The sequence below is a fragment of the Eptatretus burgeri genome, chromosome 11 (genome assembly GCF_056783735.1).
Source record: "Eptatretus burgeri isolate ZD-2024b chromosome 11, Ebu_testis_v1, whole genome shotgun sequence".
Taxonomy (NCBI): Eukaryota; Metazoa; Chordata; class Myxini; order Myxiniformes; family Myxinidae; genus Eptatretus; species Eptatretus burgeri.
This window is the reverse complement of record NC_140971.1, coordinates 12,937,040-12,963,870: the sequence shown is the minus strand read 5'-3', so window position 1 is coordinate 12,963,870 and position 26,831 is coordinate 12,937,040. Positions and strand designations below refer to the sequence as shown.

At 45.9% G+C, this 26,831-nt stretch overlaps 1 protein-coding gene across 2 annotated transcripts; it reads right to left on the bottom strand.

Annotated features, from left to right (window-relative positions):
* Positions 1–23: 23 nt before the first annotated feature.
* On the bottom strand, positions 24–24,703 carry LOC147016520 (low-density lipoprotein receptor-related protein 12-like). 2 transcript variants are annotated; one of them, XM_085845239.1, is made up of 10 exons: positions 24,449–24,703; positions 16,953–17,051; positions 16,466–16,601; positions 14,789–14,994; positions 8,118–8,260; positions 5,658–6,090; positions 4,901–5,026; positions 3,073–3,394; positions 2,196–2,328; positions 24–1,960 (listed from the first exon to the last, which is right to left on the bottom strand). In XM_085845239.1, the coding sequence occupies exons 1-10, from the start codon at positions 24,495–24,497 to the stop codon at positions 1,034–1,036; spliced, it is 2,574 nt and encodes an 857-aa protein (XP_085701365.1). In that variant the 5' UTR covers positions 24,498–24,703; the 3' UTR covers positions 24–1,033. The 2 variants fall into 2 exon arrangements, with proteins under 2 accessions (XP_085701365.1, XP_085701367.1); XM_085845241.1 differs by having other exon boundaries at positions 24–1,957.
* Between the last annotated feature and the right edge of the window lie 2,128 nt (positions 24,704–26,831).

The window sequence follows — 26,831 nt, the reverse complement described above, 5'->3', positions numbered from 1 at the left end:
AACAAAAAGAATAAAAAATAAAGTCAGAGCAAACTGGCGATTTATTTCATGTCAAATCTCCGCGCTCGAGTTCTGTGCAAACCACTCTTCAAGCTTCACGGTGAAGATCTGCGGAATCCATCCCAACACAAAGCCTTGGGTGGTACAAGTAGTTTCGGTTGCCTTTGCACCGTTCGAAAAGACCAGAATCAACATATCGTTTAAATTGCAATTTGCTTTGTACATCAAAACCAGCATTAAAAAGTAACGGGACATGCAAATGAATGCAATGCCATTCTACACGAAACGCCTATGTACAGATCGGCCAGCTTATCCATTATTGCACCATTAAATAACAGCTTTTCAGCCAATGGAGAGCCGCACACCCCTCGATAGCAAAGTCTACTATCCCCCCCACACATGACCGAGGTGACATTTTACATTTTTCAGTGCCTTTCGAGTCTATTGCTTCAATTATTAGTTCGAGCGAAGCTGAAAAAAAAAAAAGAAAAAACCCAGCATGCAGAAGGCGAGTCGATTTGTGTTCCTTGCGAATGTAATCGTTCAAAATTTAGAATCAAAAGCAACGTAATGGTACATTTCATGCCAAACCGGACACGTCGTTTCAATGTCCAAACGGGTGGGATGCTGTCGCGCGTACATGGAACGGTATTACCAACAGTACCCAAAACGGTAAGAAAGAGTCCGATCCGTTGTTTTGCATACGTGAACGGAGGATGACAGAATCTCCGGTAAAGTCGCCTCAAATTATATTTGGCCTCCACTGGGTATGTACGCCAAATGGAGAAAAGGCAATTGGTTAAAACCAGCAACTGGCTGGGTACCCTTAGCCAGCATCTTTAAAATCAGGTTATCCTCATTTCCAACATCTTTATCCCCCATCCCACACCACTAGGAAATACACCAACCTCCAAAAGGTCATGATGTAGCAAGATGAGAAAAAGAGAGGGGGGGGGGAAATCTCGAGGAATGAAAACCTGGACAAAGATTTTTCAGGCAAGCAAAACAACCTGAGCATTGTCGTTTTTGTTTTTCAACATGATAACAAGCTGTCATCGTCGCTGCTCTCGCATCCGCCATCCTGTTTCACGACCCTCTCGCGTGCCACCTCTGGTGAAATGCGAGGACGGGCTCCACCCCAATCTTGACCTCTTGCAACTTGCTCGAGTTCATAGTTGTGTTGCCAAGAATTGTTCCCAGCTGGATCCTCTGCTTCCTTGAGGGTATCGTCTGCATTTTGCGTCGGGGAGGGGCAGTCCTCGAGTGCAATAAGCAGGGGAATATTGGATGAGGAGGAGGAAGAGCTGGAAGAGGAAGATGTGGACGTTGAAGAAGCCACCGAATAACCACCTCCCTGTGCAGTCCCTGTGGAACACCCACGTTGAGGTGAAGGGCTAGATCGTGGTATAGCAAGGCGCGTGCGGAGATTTCGTGCCACGTTGCTGAGAGAGCCGAGGCCTGGTGAATCTCTGCCAGCAGTGGAGCCAGTTCGGTTCTCGCACGATGACGTACGATGCTGTACATTCTCCACGACCTCCAAGTGAACTGCATTGACTTGCAGTAAACTGATTGGCCTGACAGCCGGTGCCTCAACGAATGAGAGTAGTGGGGCTTTCTGAGGGAGTGTGCCGGCTGCTGCGCCACCGCCGTTCTCAACTCCCTCGTCTCCTGGGCGAGAGCTGGTCTCTTCAGATTCGTCTGAATCATTACCGGGGCCCTCGTGACCTAGAATATGGTCCTCTCCAGGGCAGCCAGTTCTGCTGCAGTTTGCCCCATCTATGGCTTCATCATCACCGGTGCCAGAGGTACCACCGTGGCTTCGCCCAGAACCCCGGAGGAGATGGCAAAGGCGACGCCAAACACGGCTTTGTTGTCGTCCAGAGCGGTGCGTGGTTCCACCAGCCGACAGTCCCAATTGTGAGCGCATTGCAAGGCGAAGGCTTTCAAGTACAGAGGCCTGCTTATGGAGGTGAGGGGAGCAGCAGAGGGAGGTACATTCACCAAGTTGTGCAATAAGTGTGTGGCATATCCGTTATACACAAGCAGAGTGAAATGCAAGTGGTCGTTCATATTTTTAAAGTGCAAACCTTTTACCCCGAATTAAGGATTACTGCAAACATGGTAATTGCTAGTCGGCCAGCCAAAACACGGTTGAGGAATAATAAATGCTCCTTGGATGAGGAAGGGATCTTCACCTGGCTATGAGTGTGTACAGGAAAATCCTCCACTGGGGGGACGAGACCCTGGGCGATAAGCTGGCTGTATGAGGGAGGTGGGTCTCTGCATAGCAACTCGGCATCAAGCTGAGTGAGAGGGTTTTCAAACCATCTGCACACACGATGCACAACAGAGGAACACTGAAAACTTCCAATCTGGAATTTTAAAAGTACCATTGATGTCAGCTGGAAAACAGAAGTTGGATATATCATGTTGTGACTGTCCCAATCCCACTGTTCCTGGGTGCGGTGGGTCCCACGGCAGAACACCCACCCACTAGAAATGAAAAAAGCCTCATAAAGCGAATGTTCCACATCATTGCAGACATTTTAAAACAACTAATTCAAGTATTATGAACACTTGTTCAAGGAAGGTTGAGGAATTTTGGAAATGAAAATAAATCGTAAAATCGGATTTTTTTTTTGTTTCCTTACAGAAAGTTTTGCAAAGACTGCATTTTAAATGAGCCTGGTCAACAATGGAGCCATTTGTTCACATCACATTTGTGCTCTTGAACCTTATAACTAAAACAAAACAATTGCTATTACAACTTTTACTGTTGATGACATTGTGCATACCCAGGTGCAGGTAGTAACACAACAGGTGTGGCACGACCACACCGGCATGTTGTGAAGCTTGGAAGTGACAATTTTGGGACATCCAATTTATTCTCTGATGATCATAAATCGGGTTTGACAACTATTATGGGATTTTTTATTCACCATTTCTGCAATAGCTTAGAGAGAAGCTTGATGAGCTAACTTCAGGATGCATCAACAAAACTGCATTATTCTACAGTCGATACATTGATAGTCTTCAAAGTTGCAAAAAAAAAAAAAGCATTAAAATACGCACTGGTAGTGATGGGAACGAAGGGTGTAAAGCTTGCAGGAGCAGCCAAGGGCAATGACCAGAAGCAGGCCACAAATGAGGCCGCCGATGGTGGCCGCTGTGATGACCCGACGTGGTACGATGACGGGACAGTCCTGCTCGTCTGAACCGTCTCCGCAGTCGTCCTGCCCGTCGCACACCCAACTCTCGAAGATGCAGCGATGGCTGTGGCAATGCCATGTGCCAGGCTGGCAAACCAAGCAGTGGCGCTCATCCGTACCGTCTGCACACTGTGACTGGTAGTTACAGCGGTCCGCACGACTGTAGCAGCGCACAGGTGAGTTAACTGAAAAGGTTAAAGACAGCAAAACAACGGTAAAGAGAGAGCGAGGTTAAATAACATCATGATCTTGGTCAAAAAGAAAACTGTGTGATACTATATTCATTTGCAAAATTAACAAGGGCACAAAATGATGACAAAAGACAGCAAAAGGGTCTTTTAAAAAAAACATGTCGGAGAGATGAGGATAAATACAATTGTTATGAAGACGACTTATTGGATGCAACAATGGCCCAATTTCTGGGTGTAACAACCCTTTGCACTTTTGCCGCAAGATGACGCCGTTCCTCGTTCGCGATTCTCCCAAGTGTTCACATTTATACAGAACTGCGCAGAAGTGGCTGCTGGTTGCGTCATTGCTGGGAGTGTGGCTGTGGCGCTGATGCAGTGCCTCCGTTACCAGTAAGCTGGTACTCATTTTGCCAACCTCGGAAGGATGACAGGCTGATACGCACTGGTAGTGATGGGAACCAAGTTATTTCATTGGTGTGACGGCCTCAAACTGAAGACACCAAGCCAGCCACCCTAACCGTAAAGCCAACACCAGGCTTCATATGCTAGTAATATCCATTAACCACAAATAAAATATGCAGGAAACAGTTTGTGGATTTTTACACAACAAATACTAAACGATTGAAGTAATCAACACCAGCTACATTAATGTGAATTACAAACGACCCCAGAAGTTCACACACTTTGCGAATGATAAAATAGATGAACGAGAGAGTTCATAGAACACCTTGCCCTATGCAGTGTTCAAATGTACACTTCAATTTGGATAAAAGAGATTTTAAAGGTCGTATTAAAAAAAAAAAATACAAAAAATTCTGGAGTTTACCACTGCTGACAGGGTCTTTTCCATCATCCTTTCTAACACATTATATTAGTTCTTCACACCTGTTGTGTGTCCTTTCTGGTATCCTTAAAAAACACTAACAGTTAAAATAGTGTTTCCTGTTTGAAATGATTTTCGATTTTGTTTGACCGCCAGACGAGTTAAAAAAAAAAAATCTATACTCTGTACCTGTGCAGATGGGACAAATTCAGAGAAAGTACTAACTACAGGTTCGTTTTCTGATTTGTGTTTAAAATATAATTTGATTGAAATTAAGTTGTTGCTCAAGCCTAAACTGACATTTGTAGACAGACAGAGACAGACAGAAGTGATCCAATTGCTTAACCCCGCTCTTTGCTTCGCATGCGTGGGGTAAACATTCTGAAGTGGCAATCACCAAGCAAGCGGCAAATCGCAGGTGATGTAATTGTGTGCAAGTCGAAGAACGAATCAGCGGTGATCTCATTGTGTGCAAGTCAAGGAACGAATCAGCAGTGTCATTGTGTGTGAGCAGGTCGAGTAGCAGTATCTGAAGTCATGAAGCAGCAATAACCAATGGAAGTTTTGTCACAAGGTCGATTATCCAACATTAGATTTAAGGATTTTGTAATTGGGTCAGAGTGACCTGATGTTGGTGAAAAACTCCATTGAGGGCATGTCGTTGTAGCATAACTGACCTGAAGTGGGGTTGGTTTTAGAACATGGAAAGTGGTTACGTGGACATTGGCCACAGCCCGCTTCATCCCGTCCGTCGGGGCAGTCCCATTGCCAGTCACATCGCTGTGCATCATCATAGCAACCACCTGTAAAGAAATGAGATGCTTTTGAGGAAGTGTGATAAAATTAGCCAAAACAAACAAACTAACGAACTTGCTACCTCATCCTGCAACTTTGATCATTATATTATTTGGTGAGCTCACCAAAGGCTCCAATTAAGAAAATGTGGAAATATTATTGATATCTCATGAATGGATCTAATGTCGACCAAAAGGCTACCAACAGCCGAAGTGGGCCTTAAAGCTAATTTAGTTAACCAGCGCGGAGGTGACCGCAGCAGCACAAAATAATTTGGTTAAATTCTACGTTGTCATCAATTTTCTGAATTTCCTGAACTCCACATGTTGCCATTTTCAAAGCTACAAAGACCAACAGGTAAGTAAAGCAGGTAAGCTCTGTAAATAAAGAAGTAAAAAAAAACCAAGTCTCAGAATTACGTATCTCACCCATCAGTATGTCCGTTTTATATTACAGGCTCATTTAAAAAGATCGAATGATAAACATCACGTACAGCATTTTCACAACACACAACCCCAACCAGTAAAAAATATTAATGTTAAATGACAACAGAACACATTTCTCAACTGACACGTGACTTGTCATTCCAGACGTATTCTTTGTTTTTAATCAAAAAAGGAATAAAACAAGGAAGCAAACCTGCTCCGCACGGATTCTGTCCCGGTGGACAATATCCATCGACGTGGTAAGAAGCGTTGAAACCTCGTGCCGTACCGAGCTGCTCCCCGGAATTCAGGACGATGAGCGCGTGGCCCGAATGCGTGTGCAGTTCCAAAGGCAACGTGTAATGCCGAAAGGCCGTGAACTCGGCTGTGAGAGCGCTTTCTTTTTCCCACGAGTCATCGTATACACGCACGCTGTCACCTTCCCGTGGCGCGAGCTGCAGGTCGACAAAGTGTAGCACGATTCGCCGAGTGTCGCCTGTGTCGATCAGCCAGCGGCATTGGGAGCCCCCTGGGTATCTGCTTGGGTAAGATGGGGAGCTGAACCAGCCATAGAAGTTCCGTAGATGTTTATTTAGGCAAGGAGCATTGTCCTTTTCTTGCCGACTGTGAAACAAACTCCCTGGCAACTGGAAAGGGTAAGAGTCAGGAAACAAAAAAGAGGAGGGAGGGAGGAGGGGGGCAAGAGAAAATAAATAATGGCTCTTACATTTCCACTCACTATTTCAAAAGAAAATCCCTTATATTCACCGTTCACTCCTGAAACAACAATCCCCATATCAAGTCTCCTTTTGCTTTATTTCCACTCGTCACTCAAAGTCCAAATACGTGACCCGTTAAACCCAAAGTTTCCACTTTCATGTCTTGGTCACGCAGATCTGGTTTTCTGTCCTTGGCTGTGATTGAAGCCACTTTTTCCTGTTTGCACCGGTCACTCGCTCGATGCCCACGTTCCCTCTACTTCTATCTGTCCATTCAGTGGTCCGTGAAGCACTCGAAGCAACACCATTTCACACAAACCAACAACACTCCATGCCCGTTTCCAACAATTCCAAGCCGTACGAGTTTTGCATCATTCATAAACATTCACAACAATACCTGCACACATCTGCACGCCCACACGCATACACAGACGTCAAATCAGAGTTCCCAAATGAGTGAAACAAAGGGGAGTTTCCCAAACGTTTTTTTCCTTTCAAGTTGGACGATTGTCAGGAAATTTATCTTTGTACATAACATTTTCGTCGATGTTCTGACAAAATTCAAAAGAGGCTCAATGTTCGTGACAAATGGGACTTTTAATTTGGGTAAACAAACCACTCAATGGCAGAAATAGAGGTATAGAAAAGCTCGATTTGTATGTTTTTAAACACGGGAAACGGACTTGGATGGCTGGGGGGGGGGGGGGTCAGGTCAGGTATGGGAGCATGCGCCAGAGCAGCGCGTCACTGCGTGCACTTTCCGCCAGTACTCCAGGGGCCTCCATCTGGCCATCCCCCAGGCAGATGCCTGGCCCATCCCCATCTCCTTGAGATGCTGATCAACCTGCTGGAACAATGAGGCACGTAGTCGGCCCATTGGCCTCCTCCACTCACGAGACTCCCTCGCTGAGAGAATCTGGTGAGCAGGATCAGTGTCAGGAAAACGAGCCACATGTCCATACAGCCGCAGCTGACGCTCACGGACTATGCAGGTAACAAATCTCATCCGAGTCTCTCTCAGCAACCGCTCGTTGGACACAAAATCCGACCAGCGATAGCCAAGGATTCTCCGAATTGTCTCCATCTCAGATCCCTGGTACCAAAGGAATTATGTCTCCGTCTCAGATCCCTGGTACCAAAGGAATTAAGTCTCCATCTCAGATCCTTGGTAGCAAAGGAATTAAGTCTCCGTCTCAGATCCCTGGTCAGAGTCCAAATCTCACATCCATAGAGTAAGACTGGAAGCACCAAGGTCCTGAAGACTTGGACTTTTGTCCTCCTGCAATGGTACCGGCAGCAGCACACCCCATGATTGAGTGAATCCATGACTCCCCAGGCCTGACCCAGACATCTGTTGACCTCTGGCTCACAGTCAGCAGAGACATGAATATCACTGCCAAGGTAAGTGAATCTCTCCATGACCTCAACATCCTCACCACAAACAGGCACAGACGGGACAGCAGCATCCAATATGTCTGAAAGCCTGGATCTTAGTTTTGACCCAGGAAACCGGTAATCCCAGCGGCTCCGACTCCTCATTCAGCACCTCGTGGGCCCCCAAAAGGACATCTAGTCTCCGCAAAGATGACTGCATCATCTGCGAAATCAAGGTCAGAGATCTTGACATTCCCAAACGATGCAATGCAGCTTGATCTCTCCGACATCCTCGCCAGAATCCAGTCCATGCAAGTGCTGAAAAGTGTGGGGGCCAGTACACACCCCTGATGAACTCCAGTAACAACTGGAAACAAGTCAGAGATGGTATCACCACATCTCACAGCACTCTGGGTACCAGAGTATTGTTCAGACATCAGATCGATCAGGGGTGGGGAGAATTCCCTTGTTCGTTCATTCTTGAAGTATTATACAGTTGGATGTGTTCGTTCAGCCAGTACATAGAAGGGTTACAGATTTTTAACAGGTTACAGTCGCACAATTGAGTGGACATCTCTCACCTGGAGTGAACGCTCTGTACAGGTAGCTTCGTCGGATCCATCGCCACACTCGTCCATCTCGTTGCATAGCCAGCGTGACGGGATACATTTCCCATTGCTGCACCGGAAGAAATCTCGGTCGCATCTTTCCATTCCCAGCTTCCCTGCACAGTCAAACGATTATGTCAAACTAGAAGCACCCACTCCCGATGGGAGAGGCCAAGGGGGTTATGTTATTATCCCAATTCAAATGTGTAATTCAAAATCCCTCACTGCACTGGAAAACGTGAAAAGGACGACTGTACTGTGAATGGTGGAGACATGCAATACCCTTTCCCATCGGGAATGGCGTGACACGATACACATTTCCATAGAGAATTTGCATTATCCCCTCACCCACCCCCCAAGATCACCGGCAAAGATAAAAACACGCCAATGCACTAACTGGGGTCATTCTGATCCGATATACAGTCGTGACCAAAAATATTGGCACCCTTGCACTTTTTTCAAATAACTCACAATTTTCTTGAAAAATAAGTTGAAATTGACACAAGTATTTGGTCTCCACAATTCTTTATTTCACTGTTAATATTACAGAGCCTTTGTTTTTGATTCGGAACTAAATTTATCTATCTATAATTCCAGTAATGTGTGTGTGTGTGTGTGTGTGTGTGTGTGTGTGTGTGTGTGTGTGTGTGTGTGTGTGTGTGTGTGTGTGTCTCTGCGACCGCCGTTTCTCGACGACTGCTGGTCCGATCTGATTGAAACTTGCCAGGAATATTGCCGGGGACCTGCGGATGTGCCTTTTCAAGGTTTGATATTAATCGGACGAGCGGTTCCCAAGTTACGGCCATTTTATTGCTTTTTTCAGTGTTGGAAAGGTGTATATATCGCAGCTGAAGTGTCGTTCCACCTTTTCATGCCATTTTTCCCACAGATATCTCAGAATAATAACAGCATATTAATAATAATAATAGCACAATAATTGGCAGTAATAAAAGGAATAACGTGATACAATGACCAATGTCTGTCAACCAATAACGACCTATATATTGTCTGTCAACCAATAATGACCAATAACGTCTGTCAACCAATGACAGGACATGGTGCTATGACGTCATGAATGACGTCACAATGTTTATTTATTGTTTTTTTTGCACGATTGACGTCACAATTCTTCTTTTGGTATGACGTCACAATCGACGCTGGGGACCTGAGTATGTGCCTTTTCAAGGTTTGATATCGTTCTTTATCCGTTTCAGCTGTTTCCCAAGTGTTTCCCAAGTTATGACCATTTATGATACGGTAAGTCCGATCTAATTGAAACAATGCCCCAATCCAGTCGTTGTTTACGAGAGCGAAGGAACGAAGCTGCACATACTGGCACGCACCTACGGGCACGAAACCTATGGGCCTGTACTAGTCCTTTTAAGCCAGAAAATAAAAAGAAATGGCATTGAGAAAAATATTGACACCCTCGACTTAATATTTGGTATCACAGCCTTTGGACAAAATACCTGTAGTCAAGCACTTCCTATAGCCGTGAATGAGCTTCCTAAACCTCCTGGCAGTTTGTCCCACTCTTCATGTGCAAACTGCTCCAGTTCTCCCAGATTTGAAGGATGCCTTCTCTCAGTTGCTGTTTTCAGATCTCCCCACAAGGTGTTCAATGGGATTTATATCTGAAATCATTGATGGCCATTTCAGAACAGTCCAGCATTTTGTCTTGAACCATTCCTCGGTGCCTTTTGAAGTGAGTTTGGGGTCATTGTCCTGCTGCAAGACCCGTGACCCTCAACGGAGACCCAGTTTTCCGACACTGGGTTGAACATTGCGCTCCAAAATGCATTGGTAATCTCCAGATTTCATGATGCCATGCAGACGTTCAAGGCACCCAGTGCCAGAGGCAGCACAGCAACCCCAAAACATCACTAAACCTCCTCCATGTTTGACTTGGGAAGGTGTTCTTTTGTTTGAAGGCTTCATTTTGTTTTCTGAAAACAGAGATGATGTGCTTCACCAAAAAGCTCTAATTTGGTCTCGTCTGTTCACAGGACATTCTCACAGAAAGATTTTGGCTTGTTCATGTGTGTTTTGGCAAACTCTAGTCAGGCTTTCTTACAATCTCTCTCTTAGCAGTGGGGTCCTCCTGGGTCTCCTACCAGAGAACCCCCTTTCATTGAGTTGGTGACGGATGGTGTGAGTTGAAACTGTCGTACCTTGTGTCTGAAGGTCAGTTTGAATCTGTTTGGCAGTTGATCGAGATGCTTTCTCCACCATTCGAACAATCCTTCGCTGCAATCTATAAAGTTTTCTCTTGCGGCCACATCCAGAGAGGTTGGCTACAGTGCCATGGGCCTTAAACTTCCTGATAACATTACGTACGGTGAACACAGGAACATCAAGGTCTCCAGAGATTGTCCGTGCTTGGCTACAATCTTGTCTGTCGTCCTCAGACAATTCTCTGGTTTTCTTTCTCTTCCCCATGCCCATTGTGGGACACACAGTGACACAAAACAGCAGAATGACTCCTTTTCTCTATTCAAACTGGTTTAATGAGTGATTTTTAAAAATAATGCAGGCACCTGCAACTCATCACAGGTGAGTTCAATTCCAAGGTAAAGGAGAATCACCTACTTGAAATCTAATGATTTCTAACAACTTCTAAAAGGTGCCAATAATATTGTCCAGACCATTTTAGGATTTGTCTGTGGAATAAGCTAAGATTTCGTAATTTTCTCAGCTTTTCTTTTTTTTTTTTTCCACTTTAAACCAAAGAAATATAAATGTGGATACCAAAAGATTTTTTAATTTCCACAATTTTCTGGAAGAAATGGTGTATTATTTGAAAAAAAAATGGCAAAGGTGTCAATATATTTGGCCACGACAGGAGTAGGTCTGGATGTAATCGACCAAGAACTGGAGAATTAGCACGACAAACACACACACACACACACACACCAGTCTGTGAATTATAGTGAGGATACAGGATATCTGGACAATAAAGGACAACGTTTCGAGTTAGAAAGTGAATGTGTGATTAAAAAAAAAATAAAAAAAAATTATATATATATATATATATATATATATATATATTATAAGGCATTAAAATGAAAAAAACAAAAGCATTAAATGCATTCTACAAACCCTCAAAAACATCTTGAAGAAATAATTTCCACGATGATTTAACAGTTTAAAAAGAAGAAATTTTTTTATGTCATAAATAGAGCAAACACTGGAATACAGATGAACCTTGTATGTCGATCCACCTTTCAATCGACGTGGATGTGTGTGTGTCTCTCACCTCCGCGTGCCCCCCCCCCAACCCTTAGTTCTTCTTCACAATAATATCTTGTTTAATTAGACCACCTATTCCCCCATGCACGAAGAGCAGGGTTAAGCAATTGGTTCACTTCTGTCTGTCTGTCTACAAATATCAGTTTACGATTGAGGAACAACTCCATTTTAATTTAATGTTATTGTTTGAACATGAATCCGAAAACGAACCTGGAGTTTAGCAGTATTTTGTCTCTGAATTCATCCCGAATGCACAAGAGCAGAGAAGAGGGAGATCATTTGTTTTACTCTGTCTGCCTGGCTGGCATTAAAACAAAATTGAAAATCATTCCAAACAGGAAACTTCCTGTTTTTAAGGACGTCACAAAGGACCCAAACGACAGGAACAAAGAACTAATGTAACGTGTGAAATAAAGTGGTGCAAAAGACGCTGCATCAGCGGCAGTAAACTTCCGATTCGAAAGCCTCGTCGCAGCATTTTACGTCATCTCGACCAATCAGATTTGCCGCTCGCAGACCCCACCTATGTCCTTGTTCTCGTTCAAGGCTGCATGGGGTAAGCTGTTCAATGAACTGTCAAGTTGTTCCTTGTGAAAATCGTTTTAGGAGCAACACCCCCTCACCCCCCACCCCAACTATTACCCTTTTATCCTTAACGTCTCTCATTAAATCGGTCACTTAACTCATTTCAACGTAACGTATTGGTTATAGTGATAGCTATAGATATAAGTATGTCATGAGAAAAATTGGTTGTTTGGATTCTTAGTCATATCAAAGGGTGTCCGGGTGAAGTACAAACTGAAATACCCCACCAGCTTGTAATACACCCTGACGCACCTTCTCAAAAGTGTACAAGATGAAATTCCAGATCTCCTTCCATCTCAACTTGGACTCCATTCCACCCAAGCTCAGCTTTTTGTCAACGGTGACTTAATCTATCACACTGACCGACTTGGAGTTTGGACGTCATCTTAAACTCTTGCATCAAAGAAAAGTTCTTCAATGACGCAGCAGGCCTCATCCGATCTCAGTTTTCTAACTTCCATTGTTGCCCGTTGAGTTAAGCTCATTTATGGATCCGGTAACGACCAACTTTCCTGATAAGATGATTCTCTCCACGAGCTTCCCAGATACCAACAAGGGTGCCAAATTCAAGTACGCAAACTGTTCTGCACTGCAATCTGCTTTCTCTTACTCTAATTGAGAAAGTCTATTCACCACCGTTGACACCGATGGTACTTGGAATTTCTTTCACAACCATCTTCGCTCTCAAGCATCAACTCATTCACTCCAGTTCTCACAACGTAGTACATCGAGTCATGTGGGGAAGCTGTCACCACCAAACAGCTTATCCTCTCAACATGGAAACTGAATCCCATCACAGGTAGGTGGAGGCTCTTCACCAGGATTGCAACAACTATGTCAGCCGATCAGCATATGAAAGCCATTCATGAACAATCATCAAAATGTGAATTTTCTGATCCATCCCCAAGCTCGAATGCCTGGTGGTCCCCCGATTGCATGGATTTCTCACTCCATTCACATATGATAATTTGTCGCTCTTGACGAAGCCTTTCCATCCATGCTCCTGCTGGAAGCTGGCTTTCACGAAGGCAGCATCCCTGGACCTAATCTGCTTATAATCCATGTAAACTACCAAGAAGCTTCACTGGAAAATTGCTTTCACTATTTTGGTGACAATTCCTTCCATACTCGGTTGAATAACCAACCACCCATCAGACACATTTTGCTGCCGTTTCCCCGTTTGCTGATCTGGATAATATCTCTAAATTGGGTGTCAGCATGAAAGAGGGCTATTTATCCAGCAACATTTCATCATCTCACACTGTTGCTCAAGCAAAATAGCTACTTCAACCATTCAACACATCTCAGGGGCCAGCCACTATCACAGGTGGTTTATGCAACTCTTCAGGCTCAACATCTGCCACAAGCCTTCTTGGTTTGATCATATGGCTAAGTTATCATCTAGAGGCCGACGCCACCTCGACATTCTCCGTAAGGCTACAGACTATCTCAGCAGGCTTCATCACCACAAAGTTTACAAGGTCTTCATCTGCAGTTCAATGGAACACATTTCCCCATTGTGGGCTGCAACTTCATCCACAGGCTGCTGTTGAATTGAAAGCCTTGAGGAAATCATTGGCATGTCCCACAATGAGGCCCAAGATCATAGTTACTTCCTCACTGCATACAAGTTGGCACCACAGCCCTCCAACATATTCACCACTCCACCCCTCTCCCATTACTCAATGTTAAATTCCAGGTTACATTCACTCAGCTATCAATCCATACCTCAATGTCCTTCCCAAATCCAGGCTTAGTGCTCACCCCCACTCCTTCGTTCGCCTCTTCTCCCAATGGTGGCATCGCCTTCCAGAGTGTGTCCAGTCATGTTCTTCTACTCACTCGTTTAATATGGTGCAGCAATCCCCATTTCACAACATATCATTCTCCTTCCTGTTCCTGATCTCCGCTTCTCTCAATAACACTACTTCAGTTCACTGGAACCGTCAGATTTTTCTTGTATGCTCTTCCGATCATAGATACATACACCTGGAGCATGCACCTGCACAGATCTTTTGTCTACTTATCCTCCATTCCCTTACAAGTCGTGTTCCATATGTCACTGCATATTTTGCTTTGTTCCTCACCAAATTCTCCATTCCTTTTCTGACAGTTCTCCTCTGCTCTATTGATGACACCTCAGCCTTTCAGCTCTTGATCAGCAATTATTTCATGAGCCTTAACCATTGCAGATTCTTTAAAAATAGAATCAATTAAAAAATTTTTTTAAGGGAGAGCAGTGAACACCGCCATTGACGGCCTTTATAGATGCCAAACCCTGATGGAACAAAGGGCACAACTCAAACTTATTAGATGTAGAGATTTCATATGTTCCATAAACCGTTTTCTTGGACCCACGATTTTCTTCCTCTTCGTTAATGGCCACAAGTATTCCCACATTGTTGAAGTGGTGGCCAGGGGAAGCTTAGCCGAAGTCTTTCACAAACCGGCTGGCCAGGCCTAATGTAGGAATTTGGAATTTGGTCATGGTGCCGGTGAAAGCTCGCCTATTCTTCGTGAAGGACATTGTGGGATCTTTAACGTCCATCAGTGAACGCCAGCAGAAGGGAAGCCCGGTTTTTGTTTTTAAACGTTCATCCGAGGGACGGCACACATGCTGATGAATCACCCTGTCTGTGAAGCACCGGGATAATTAAACCGTGGGAATTGCAACCAAACATCCATTAATTTGACTCCCAAATAAATGATCATAAAAAGCAGTTAAAATAAAATACAAACACAACTCGCACAACATGCAGTCATTCAATAGCTTTTGGGCAGCAGAATGCACAAGGGGATAAACGACGTACCTGTGACATAAGTGAGTGCAAAATGCGACGTGAACACTGAGAAATTGAAGTGAAACTTCACCCAGGCGCGGTCCCCGTGGGAAATGAAAGGACGGGGTCGCACCTTCCCACACACCCTGTACTCGGGGCGTCCCCGTGGGGAAGGTCCAATCACCAGCCAGCTCAACAAGCACCCTGGACTCTTCTCAATCATCAAAAAGTCGAAGCTGTGCATGAAAGAAAATCGTTTTACCATTCAGCTCTCAAAATTTCGTGCAAAAACAAAACTGCAAAACAACCTTTTCACAGCCTGCCAAGACGAATAGTTGCGAAGCAGTTTACTCGAGTGGTCGCATTCTTCAGCCCGTGGAATGCTGGTGGTTTAACTGGCACAATCTCACTCACCAACCCAACACAGCTATCCCATTCACATTTCGCACAACCTCGGTCGGATATCAAGTCACCAGTTGCACAACCATGGGAGCTCGTAGCATTGTTGTGTTAAAGCCGCAGTTGTACCAGCCAGTGGAGCCATAGCTAAGGCGGACGTGATCTATGGCAACCAAAGTTCGTGCTGCGGCCTGCTTGGACTTTGTTCATCAAAACGGCATTGACAACGGCCCAGTGGGGAAGACAATAAGGACGGACACTTGGCGATTCATTTTCAAGGGTAAAAAGAGAAGAAGACAAACCCATGAAAGCCGAGATCCTGAACGGTGTTGTGCCATGCTGTATTGTTTCGATTATACAAGTGGGTTTCAATATTTCAAAATGTCCTGTAAAATCAACAATTTGGGAAACATAATCGTGTGATAACAGAATGTGTTCGGTGGATATGGGGGTTGGCTGGTGGGGAGCAGAAACGATTCAAAATCAATTGGTGGAGAGCACATGACAACTCTTTGAACAGGTGATGGTGATGATGCCATTGAGGTTCAAGGAAAAGGAGTTTTGTCACTTTGGTCAAACACACTCGGTGCATACATGATCGCACGACTGACGAGAGATAATTGACGGACCCGCACATCGACAGTGTAACCGAAGGGCTGGCAGGATGGCCCAGTGGTACGCACACTCCCCCCCCCTCAGCTGTTTAGCTTGGGTTGGAATCCCGACTCCAGCTATAAGCTGTCATCTCGGTGCTTCGCAGGCAGGGTGATTAATCAATGTGTTTTGCCGTCCTTCGGGTGGACGTTAAACAGGGTGTCCAGTCTGCTGGCAATAGTTGGGGGACGTCAAAGATCCCATGGCATCTTTCACAAAGAGTAGGTGAGCTGTTGCCGGCACCATCAACAAGGGAGGAGGAGAAAGAGAAAGGAGAAGGGAGAAGGAAAAAGGAGAACGAGAAAAAAAAAAAGAACGGGAAGGAGGAGGACAAGAAGAAAGAGGAGAAGGAGGAGAAGAAGAAGGTAAAGTCCGTTTTTCATGAGAAATGGTCAGCACACTCCAGTAACACTGCCAATGATTACACCAACCTTTGATTCCAATGGAAAAGAACAGCACGGATGTTACACATCATGACAGGTGTTACAGAATTATCCGCAAGAGGCGCTTGCCAAGCAAGTAACACCCTCTTACGAAAGTTGCAAGAGCACACAGCATTCGCCCTACCCTAAAAAAAAGATTTCTGTCAAACACAAAACAATATGTGAAACAGACAAATCATAATAAAAATAAGAATAAAAATATAAAAAGCACCTGATAGTAACAATTTCACCAGCATTTGCCTTGATTAGCCAGCTGCAGTTCAACCCTTCAGGAAACACTGCTAGAAATGATGGGCTACGAATGGTCCCGATGGGTCCATGCAGTTCGCTTTGGTAGCTGCTACAAACTGCAGGCAAGGAAAACATCAAAATCATCGAGTAAAGCAGGCTTGGAGAAAGAAAGACCGGGAGTAGCGAGATCAGAGAGAATACAATTCACCATAACAATGCATTGTCCCTTCCTGCTTCGACATTGCAACCGAAAACACTCGTCTTTACATGGAGGTGGAGAAAAAAAGAGCAAAACAACAACAGGAAGAGAGGAAGAGGAGGAAGAGGAAGAGAAAAATAGCATAACAGTGTTGAAAAGCTAAACAAGACCAACAAAATTTCTCCAACACCGAAGTTACACTTGAAGCACAGTCAACGTTGCTCGTGTCTGTGCTATCGTACCCTGCAGCAAGTTCCACTGGTCTTACCCAAAGGCAAAGAAGAGCTATATGTTCGGAAGAGTTGGCGGGGAAACGCTCCCTGTCCAAACGTCGTGCCAGCAAGTTGCCGCCGATGCTCCGACAGTACTGGAAAACAACGGTGGAAAGCACTGGGTCAATAAACAAAGATGGCAGCTCTTCCTTCTTATTCTTCTTCTTCTTGAATGGGCACAATTCTTCTCACGTTCTTGTGGGGTTGGCTGGGGGAAATTTTTTTGGCCGCAAGTCTTTCACGAACTGGCTGGCCATGCCTGACGCTCGATGAAGGAAGGTTGGGGGAAGAATTTGGAATTTGTTCAGGGTGCCGGCGATAGCTCGCCTACTCTTCACGAACGACACCGTGGAATCTTTCACGTCCTCCAACTAATGTTGGCAAACGGGGACCGCGTGTTTGACGTCACACACATCGATGAACCGCCCTGCCTGTGAAACACCGGGATGACAGTTTATAGCTGGGTCGGGATTCAAACCCAGGTGAGACATCGTAGAGGAGAGCGCGAGTTCCTCAAGGCCATCCTGCCAGCCAAAAATCAATGGAAATGTTCCTTCTCTGTACAGGAACGTGTGATGGAAGGTGTGTGGGGACTGGCTTCAACGATGCAGGGCCAAGCGTGCTCGCAAAGAATGCACTGTTTCCTGGCATGTTAAAAATTAAAATAAACAATGAAAGTGAAACAAGTCAAACAAGACAAAAGCCATTTAATTTCATGAGAATGTTCTGACTCATGAATGAAGAATCTCGTGTTTCACAGGTATTGTTCACCATCACTGTAAAAGATAACAAAAACACACAAACATGGAGAACATTGCTCATTCGTCAGCGTTACGGTTCAACGTGTCCGACTCTCGAGCAGCTTTCATGTCTATACTCGGCGATGAACAAATGCTCACGAGTGCGGAGAGGATTATCATGCGGAATGTGCGGTTAATGTCCTCAAAGTTTAAAAAGCATTAATTAAAACGGTTCACACGTTTTGATCGTGTTAGTCCTGACTTGATCCGCCCCAGAAACCCTACGGACTTGCCCACCGCAAGAAGGATCACAAATCGCAACTGCGTCGACTGCAGGATGTGATTGTTAAAATCACAATAGCACAGGTCAACTAACAATATGGAACAAAGCCACAAGGTACCTGGAATAATTACAGGAAAAAAAACAAACATGAAGAATAAACGCCCCACTTTGGAACGTCGTATAATGCCACACATCACAATCGGTACGAGTTAAAGACGTACTGAAGCCGACTGCGTGCGTCTGAAGCCTTCCGGTCAAAACCCATTGGCTGAGCAGCTGGTCTGATTCCACCCACGATTGTAAGCAGGAATATCACAAGTCCTCCATTTTTCTGCTCTGATGGGCCTAAAGACATGTTGAGAAGCATTGTATTCACAACAATCCCTATAAATTTTCCATTCGGTGTAAAACGACCAAAACGACTGTTTAAAGGATCATCAAACATCTCAAGATTGGGGCCGATAAGCGTCATGGCCTTTGTGAAGGCGATACGTTTTCAGGCTTCAGGCGTCAGCCTCTGGGACAATGCAATAGCAATCTATCCGAGCTACATATCACCGCAACGTAGTATTGTTACGGATTTGGAAACCTTGTGCACACAAGCAGCCAGAGTCCCCGTAGCTCAGTTATTTCGATAAGTATGTGTCTAGTTAGAATCCATCCCCTTTGTCCAATGGGAATTACATGTGTGCGCTACGAGTTATTTTTTTAGCAAGGTTTTTACAACAACAACAACAACAACAACAACTACTACTACTACTACTACAACGTCACCGTCCCTCATTCTTCCCGGTCGCCATTGCCCACGTGTTTTTGGCTGAAGGTGTGGGCAGAGCCTCCATCGCCTCAGATCGAGGCTCCGCCCCAAGGCAGGCCATGGACGTTTCCTCCAGCGAATGAGCGAAGGGCGAGCATGACACGTACGCCCCAGCCAATCAGGAGGTGACCACGAGTCATCCGACAACCCCTCGTCCAATCAGGAGGCGAGTGGCGAGGAGAAGAGACCCCTCCCACCTCAGAAGAGCAGAGTGGTTGTTAGGACGAGGGGTGGGCAGACAAGAGTGCGTTCTGCAGGATCATGGCGATTGCGGTCTTGGTGGCGAGTGCGGCTTGGTCCCGTTCGTGGGCCGTGGACTTCGGGTCATGGGTTTGAGTCCCACCGTGGTGGTTTGCATTGGAGCGCTTGAGCTGGGATCCCCATTCCCGCCACGGACTCCGAGCTCCACAAATGTGGGTCCGGTGAAACCGCATGAGGCGGGGAGGTACCCAAATAGGCCCCTGCCCTCAGCTCGCCTTCTCTCTGAGCTGAAAGGCCGAAAATAGACCCATGTGGTCCATTTCTTGTGTGTGTGTGTGTGTGTGTGTGTGTGTGTGTGTGTGTGTGTGTATGTGTGTGTGTGTGTGTGTGTGTGTGTGTGTGTGTGTGTGTGTGTGTGTGTGTGTGTGTGTGTGTGTGTGTGGCACCGTCCTTTAAGTAGGATTGTTAAGTGCTTTTTCTTTGCTCATTGTACATTGCCTGCCTTTTATTCGGATAACTCTGCTCTGTGTGCTCCCCTCCCCGATTATTATTGTAAAATAACCCCCCCCCACTCCCCCCGTGTTAAACGTTCCAGTTTGTTTCTGTCCTGTCTTTGATTGACCCAGCATGGTTCGGACTTGAGAATTAGTGAGACCGTTCCTGCCGTAAATTGTTCATTTGGTCCGGCGCGGCTTTGGTCGCATCCGCTCGGTTACACCGGATCCGAGTCGGTGATAGCGACTCGTTTCGGACAAAGTCGGTCGAGGGTGTGGTTTTCCCCGGTAGTTGGACGATGTGGGTACTTAGGTATATTGAAATTCGGCAATTGACCCTACCCCACGCCGTCAAAATATTGGCGACCACGATCAGCTAAGGGACCAGTGACCTTTCGGAGTTGTCCGAGAGTCACGACCTAAATTCCAGGTGTTCGGTGGGAGACGGCTCTACTGCTCCACCTCGTGGTTGTTTATTGCCACCAAACCCCGGCCCACAACAGTATATATGCACATGAGCAGTGGGAGTAGTTTTGCTTCATGTATGTAACCCGGGTTTACATATTTTGGGGAGCAAACGAGGCAGCGGTCTGTTGCCAATACACCACCCAAATAAAGGGATGAGCAATTTTGATAACCAATGAAGGTTTCAGCCCAAATGAGCTTGCCATACTAATCTGCCAAACAGCCTTCGTTTTGTGGGATGAAGTACCGATGGCGCATCGCCATATGCTCGAGGCACTGGACCAGACGTTGCGTGATCTGGTGCAGGAGGATTCGTCATTCGGCGGCAAGGTAATTGTACTTGGCAGTGACTTGCGCCAAGTCTTGCCGGTAGTAAAGTGCGGTTCACGGGTGGTGCAAATAACGGAGGCATTGCATTGAACGCTTTGCTCTATGGCAGCACTTCCACATTTATGAGCTGCGTGAAAATGACGAGCACGGCGAGAAATATGCCAAAAATGCCTTCTACGACTGGGTAATGGTGAACTAACAAATGCTTCCAAGAAATTCTGCAATGGGCAGACTCTAATGCATCACTGACGGCATACGCATAAAGAGATAACAGAATTTTGCAAGCAACACTACAACAGTGAAACAAGCCTGTCTCTAAAAATAAATAAAAGTACTAGAGCGAAGTCCATGGCACACAATCGCAAATTCCCACACTTCATACCTTAACCAAAGTTGAATCGATGGCAAAAAGGTACCACCAAGAATAACCCAACATCAAAAATAGAGTTAAAAAATATCCCCCCCCCACAAGTACCCATCATTTGGGGCATAAATCGGGGGTGCAATTCCCCCAGACAAAATCGTTACATAGTTCATGCGTCTCCCAATGTTGAATGCATGTACAAGATTTCATGGCAAGAAGTATTAAAACGTGCCTGTTGTTGCATTTTTCGGTGTTTGACCTCTTGCCCCCGCCCCAGGGGTTGGGGGTCGAGAATGATACTCCTCCTGCACCTTCGTGCCATGCGGTGATCACAACTACCAAGTTCAGTGAATTTCTGCTCACCCATTAAGGAGGAGATAGCATGACGGATGGACGGAGCAGATAACAATATCCTCCTGTTTTGTTTAATTAAGCATGGGGATAAAGAAAAGAAAACAAACAAAAAACAGACACCAAAGGTGCGTACACCTCATCCCAGAAACGTGGGAATGATAGTACAAACAAGTCGAGGCTCAGGCATGGGTGCCGACCAGGTCCAGTTTATGGAGAGCGACGATCTCGTCGATTATCCCCAAAAAAACTTGTTGGTCCTCATCCAGAAAACGAGACTATTCTAAATAAGTACCCACTACCGATATTAATTGGATTTTTGGAAATAAATTACCTGTCTGATACCCAGGGTAAATGAAAAACCGAGGGTGCTGGCACGTTGACGAGCAAATGAAACATTGGGTCGGGAGAAGACCAACGTGGTTGAGGTCGACGTAGCCAGAGTGAACCATTGTACCGAAGGATGTGATGCACAAGTGTTTTCAAAAGACGCACGACCTCATGTCACAGCAAAAACAGTCCGACATAATTTCATGTGAAGGGGGTAAATGGGGTGCACTCGTCAGGTGAGGGACGACACCCTGAGGCCTGACACGTGAAAGCTTGAAAAGTCACGTGCACAATCGTCTGCACGACACCTCGAAAAGACGGAAAAGTTTCATCGACTAACTGATGCAAGGCCCGGACATGAAAGATGGACAGAAGGGAGGACAATGCACTGATTAGCCGAACGAGCATTGTGTAAACCCATGGGATTATTATATCAGTGAGAAACGGCATCACGATCCACCTGGAAGATAACCATTCACTTTCGGAAGGATCAACACAATTTCAGAGCGGTCACACCGAGTCACATGCGAGGCTTGATGATGGGACTGATGTAACTGGTAAAAGGAGGATTTGTGGACAGTTATTATCCCCATGGATGTGATTTGGAAAAAAAAACAAACAAAAAAAAAAAACGGGGGGGGGGGCTAATACAATTGGCTCCGTCTGTCTGTGTATGTATCTGTCATGCTATCTCCTCAATGATTGTGCAGAAATTCACCAAACTGGGAGTTGTGATCACGTGGCTAGAAGGTTGGATGGAGGTTATGTTTTCACCCGTTTGTTTGTGTCTGCCTGTCTGTCTGTCTGTCTTTAGCAGGATAGCTCAAAAAGTTGTGGACGGATTCCGAGGAAACTTGGACAGGTTGAGTGTGTGACAAGGACGAATCGATTAGATTTTGGTGAAGATCTGGATCTGAGAATTTTTCACAATTAAGAGATGGGGCTAAAACTATATATAGCACAATATTTCAAAACGTTGTGGACAGATTATGACAAAGCCAGGTGGACGAGTTGGTTGGGTGACAAGAACAAGCCGATGACATGTTGGTTGAGGTCCGGATGGAGATCCAGCTTATCAGTGGGAAACAAAATGTAAACTGTTCAGCATGATGGAGGTATGCGCTCTACGGAGTGTCCGTTCTGGTTCGTTTTGTTTTTACCCAAAAATCCTCACCCTTTTTAACCCCTCAACTCATTCTGTGAACCATCCAGCATTTTAGGAATGCAGAGAAATTAAACAAACTTTTATACACACACACACACACACACACACACACACACACACACACACACACACACACACACACACACACACACACACACACACACACACACACACACACACACACACACACACACACACACCTATCTATAATTCCAGCAATGTGTGTGTGTGTGTGTGTGTGTGTGTGTGTGTCTGTCTGTATGTCTGTGTGTGTATCTGTGACCGCCGTTTCTCGACGACCACCGGTCCAATCTGATTGAAACTTGCATTTTCAAGGTTTGATATTAATCGGACAAGCGGTTCCCAAGTTACGGCCATTTATCTGTCAACCAATGACAAGACACGGTGCTATGACATCACGAATGACGTCACAAATAATGTTTATTTATTTATTTTTGCACGATTGACGTCACAATTCTTCGTTTGGTATGACGTCACAGTTGACGCTGGGGACCTGAGTTTGTGCCTTTTCAAGGTTTGATATTGTTCTTCATCCGTTGCAGCTGTTTCCCAAGTGTTTCCCAAGGTTTGAAAGCTGTTTTTTCCCAAGGTTTGAATTAATTGTTCAAATTATTAATTAATCCCAAGGTTTGAATTTTCCCAGGAGAAAGAGCTGTTTGAAAAGACAGGCGGGGGGGGGGGTAAAGAGGCACCAAGGGTTTGAAAGTTGTTTTTTCCCAAGGTTTGAATTAATTGTTGTGCTTGGTAGACATTTGTGAATACATTTACAGAGAGAGGAGTGAGAGAGGGGGGCAAGAGAGGGGGAGAGAGGGGGTGAGAGAGAGGGGGAGAGAGGGGGTGAGAGAGAGGGGGAGAGAGAGAGAGGGTGGAGAGAGAGAGAGAGAGGGGGGAGAGAGAGAGAGGGGAGGAGAGAGAGAGGGGGAGAGAGAGAGAGGGGGAGAGAGAGAGAGGGTGGAGAGAGAGAGAGAGAGGGGGGAGAGAGAGAGAGGGGAGGAGAGAGAGAGGGGGAGAGAGAGAGAGGGGGAGAGAGAGAGAGGGGGGAGAGAGAGAGAGAGGGGGGGGGGGAGCGTCACAATTCTTCTTCTTCTGCGTTTGATATGACGTCACTATTGACACTGGGGACCTGAGTACGTTTCCCAGGTGTTTCCCAAGTTATGGCCATTTATGATACGGTTGGTCCGATCTAATTGAAACAATTCCCCAATCCAGTCGTCGTTTTCGAGAGCGAAGGAACGAAGCTGCACATACTGGCCCGCACTAGTATATATATACACATACACACACACACACACACACACACACACACACACACACACACACACACACACACACACACACACACACACACCTTGGGGTAAGTGGTCACTTCCCAGAACACTCCCAGTTACCAGTGACGTCACAACGGATCCCTCCTTTCCAACCGCGCTCAGCGAAGTATTTCCCAAGAAGGAATTTCCTCATCCCAATGGAGGTTTGTCCGAACTCCATCCTTTAAAAAAAAAATTCGTCAAGCAAGGAAGCAACACGTACCGTTGTTAAAAGTGTCTGACATGACTCGGCCGGGGACGGGGTTCGAACCAGCGACCTTCGATCAAGGAAGTGAATGACGCGGAGGACGGACGGACACGGCCAGAACAAGAACCGCCAACGTGAGATGGTCGAGAGTGTTTAACGTCGAACGAACGGTCTACCTTGACCCCGAGGTTCGCGGGGAGGTTCCCACGACGTACACGACTGTGTATGAGGAAGTTTAACGCAGGACGAGGACATTAGGCACGTCAAGGCTGCGAAACCGTGCGCACATCTTAGTACTACTACTACTACTACTACTACTACTACTACTACTTCCACGGACACATCAAGGTGAATATTTAAATAAAACTTCCCCCACCGACTCGACCGTAAATCATGTTCATGTACTTGTAATATACCTCCACACAGCAAGGCCACAAAGCAGCAGCCTCGGCCGAGTCCGCCCATGGCGGCCCGCCCGGCGAGCTCCCCCTCTGCCGCCGACACGAAGAGACGCCTCACCGTCACACAGATGTCGCTGCCCAAGAAAACACGACTCCAGTTACCTGAGAGAATCTCGCTTGTTACGGAAATATACTCGCAGCGATTACAACCGACATCAAGGGAAATTGAGCCATAACCGGAAGCGTCGCGGCTACGGTCACGTGGTGCGCCTGGTTGACTGGACAATGGTAATTGTTGTTGTTGTTGTTGTTAAGATTATTTGTGAAAGGCGAGGTATTGATAAAAATTTAAAAAAATTATTCAAACACGGCCTTAGGTCGCTTCATGGCAGTTCTCTCGATACCAGTGTACGAACAAGCTTTTCACTTCGTTATTTATTACGAACTGCGTCATCGCGTAGAGACCGCGTCAACGTGATGACGAAACTGCGTTTTACGGACGTGCGTCATCGCGTAAGAACGCGTCAACGTAACACTTCCTACGTGATGACGAAACTGCGTTTTACGGACGTGCGTCATCGCGTAGAGAGCGCGTCAACGTGAACACTTTCTACGTGATGACGAAACTGCGTTTTACGGACGTGCGTCATCGTCTTTAACACGTCAAATCACCTCGCATCCTTTGGCGGTAAACATGTACGGTGCATTGAATTAGGCACAAACGATGAATCTAAAACGAGAGCACAAGGTAAGTGGAGCACGAGGAGGAATACCTGAACCTGAACGACGACAATACAAACTAGCATAAAATGGATGCAGTGATCAGGGATCCCACCTTATCTTGTGAACCTTCAACACGTGTTTCACACACCATGAACAGGTATCCATTGAACATCCGCGTAATGTAAAATGTGACCAAGTCCTCAACTCTCCCTCCCCCTCACAAAGTCCATCTCAGTGTGGAGCTCATGTTGCTGAGACCGAGATGCATCTTAGTGAAGGCCTCATGTTGCTGAGACCGAGATCCATCTCAATACAGGGCTCATGTTGCTGAGACCGAGATCCATCTCAGTGAAGGCCTCATGTTGCTGAGACCGAGATCCATCTCAATACAGGGCTCATGGTGCTGAGACCGAGATCCATCTCAGTGAAGGCCTCATGTTACTGAGACCGAGATCCATCTCAATACAGGGCTCATGGTGCTGAGACCAAGATCCATCTAAATACAGGGCTCATGGTGCTGAGACCGAGATCCATCTCAGTGAAGGCCTCATGTTACTGAGACCGAGATCCATCTCAATACAGGGCTCATGGTGCTGAGACTGAGATCCATCTCGGTGAAGGCCTCATGTTGCTGAGACCGAGATCCATCTCAATACAGGGCTCATGGTGCTGAGACCGAGATCCATCTCAGTGAAGGCCTCATGTTACTGAGACCGAGATCCATCTCAATACAGGGCTCATGGTGCTCATGGTGCTGAGACCAAGATCCATCTCAGTGAAGGCCTCATTTTACTGAGACCGAGATCCATCTCAATACAGGGCTCATGGTGCTGAGACCAAGATCCATCTAAATACAGGGCTCATGGTGCTGAGACCGAGATCCATCTCAGTGAAGGCCTCATGTTGCTGAGACCGAGATCCATCTCAATACAGGGCTCATGGTGCTGAGACCGAGATGCATCTCAGTAAAGGCCTCATGATGCTGAGACCGATATCCATCTCAATCCAGAGTCCATGGTGCCGAGACTGAGATGCATAGAACTTGGTGTTTTTCCTAGATTCCCTCCAAGGAGGAAGGAGACAGAAACGCCCTATGAACACTAAATATCTGCCCAATCCAGATGAATCGTGTTCAACCTGCCATGACACAAGGAGAGATGGTACCGAATCATCAAATGGATGTGGCTTCAACACTGCTTGCTGTTCCCGAAATGAACTATGACATCCATCAAACCCAATGGTTTAATCAATTCCTTAGTGTAGGTTCGAAGGGTCGTGTGTACTGAGGCTAACACTGGACAACCCAACCGACACCAGGTCTGCTTACACACGAGACTGACTGATGGCCTGCTCACTGCTCGCCTTGGCCACACAGTATCCACTGCGAAGTTGACTTCTCTGTCATTCACACTGACAGACAGCTCAAAGGGGTGATTTTTCAGCTGTCGTCATCAGAAATGTGCCAAGTTGATCAACATCACTGGTCGCCTTGACCATATGAACCGATGATGGTGACAGACTCTCCGCACCTGGCCTCTCCTGCCATACCGGTGACACATTGCATTCCGAAATGGACAGTTCCGACGAGAGTGTAAACCACCACAACCCTAACAAGACTGCGATTGCAGCTGGGATGAAAGAGGTTTCTGATATGTTGACCAAGATGGGGTATTAT

Bases quoted from the DNA above. Each gene is read 5' to 3' on its own strand.
- LOC147016520 (XM_085845239.1), bottom strand. From the start codon at position 24,497: ATGGGCGGACTCGGCCGAGGCTGCTGCTTTGTGGCCTTGCTGTGTGGA. The intron at 3,395-4,900 runs GTCAGTTATGCT...TAACCTTTTCAG, and splicing joins TAAAACCAACCCCACTTCAG to TTAACTCACCTGTGCGCTGC. The intron at 1,961-2,195 runs GTGAAGATCCCT...CACCTCCATAAG, and splicing joins CTGTACACACTCATAGCCAG to CAGGCCTCTGTACTTGAAAG.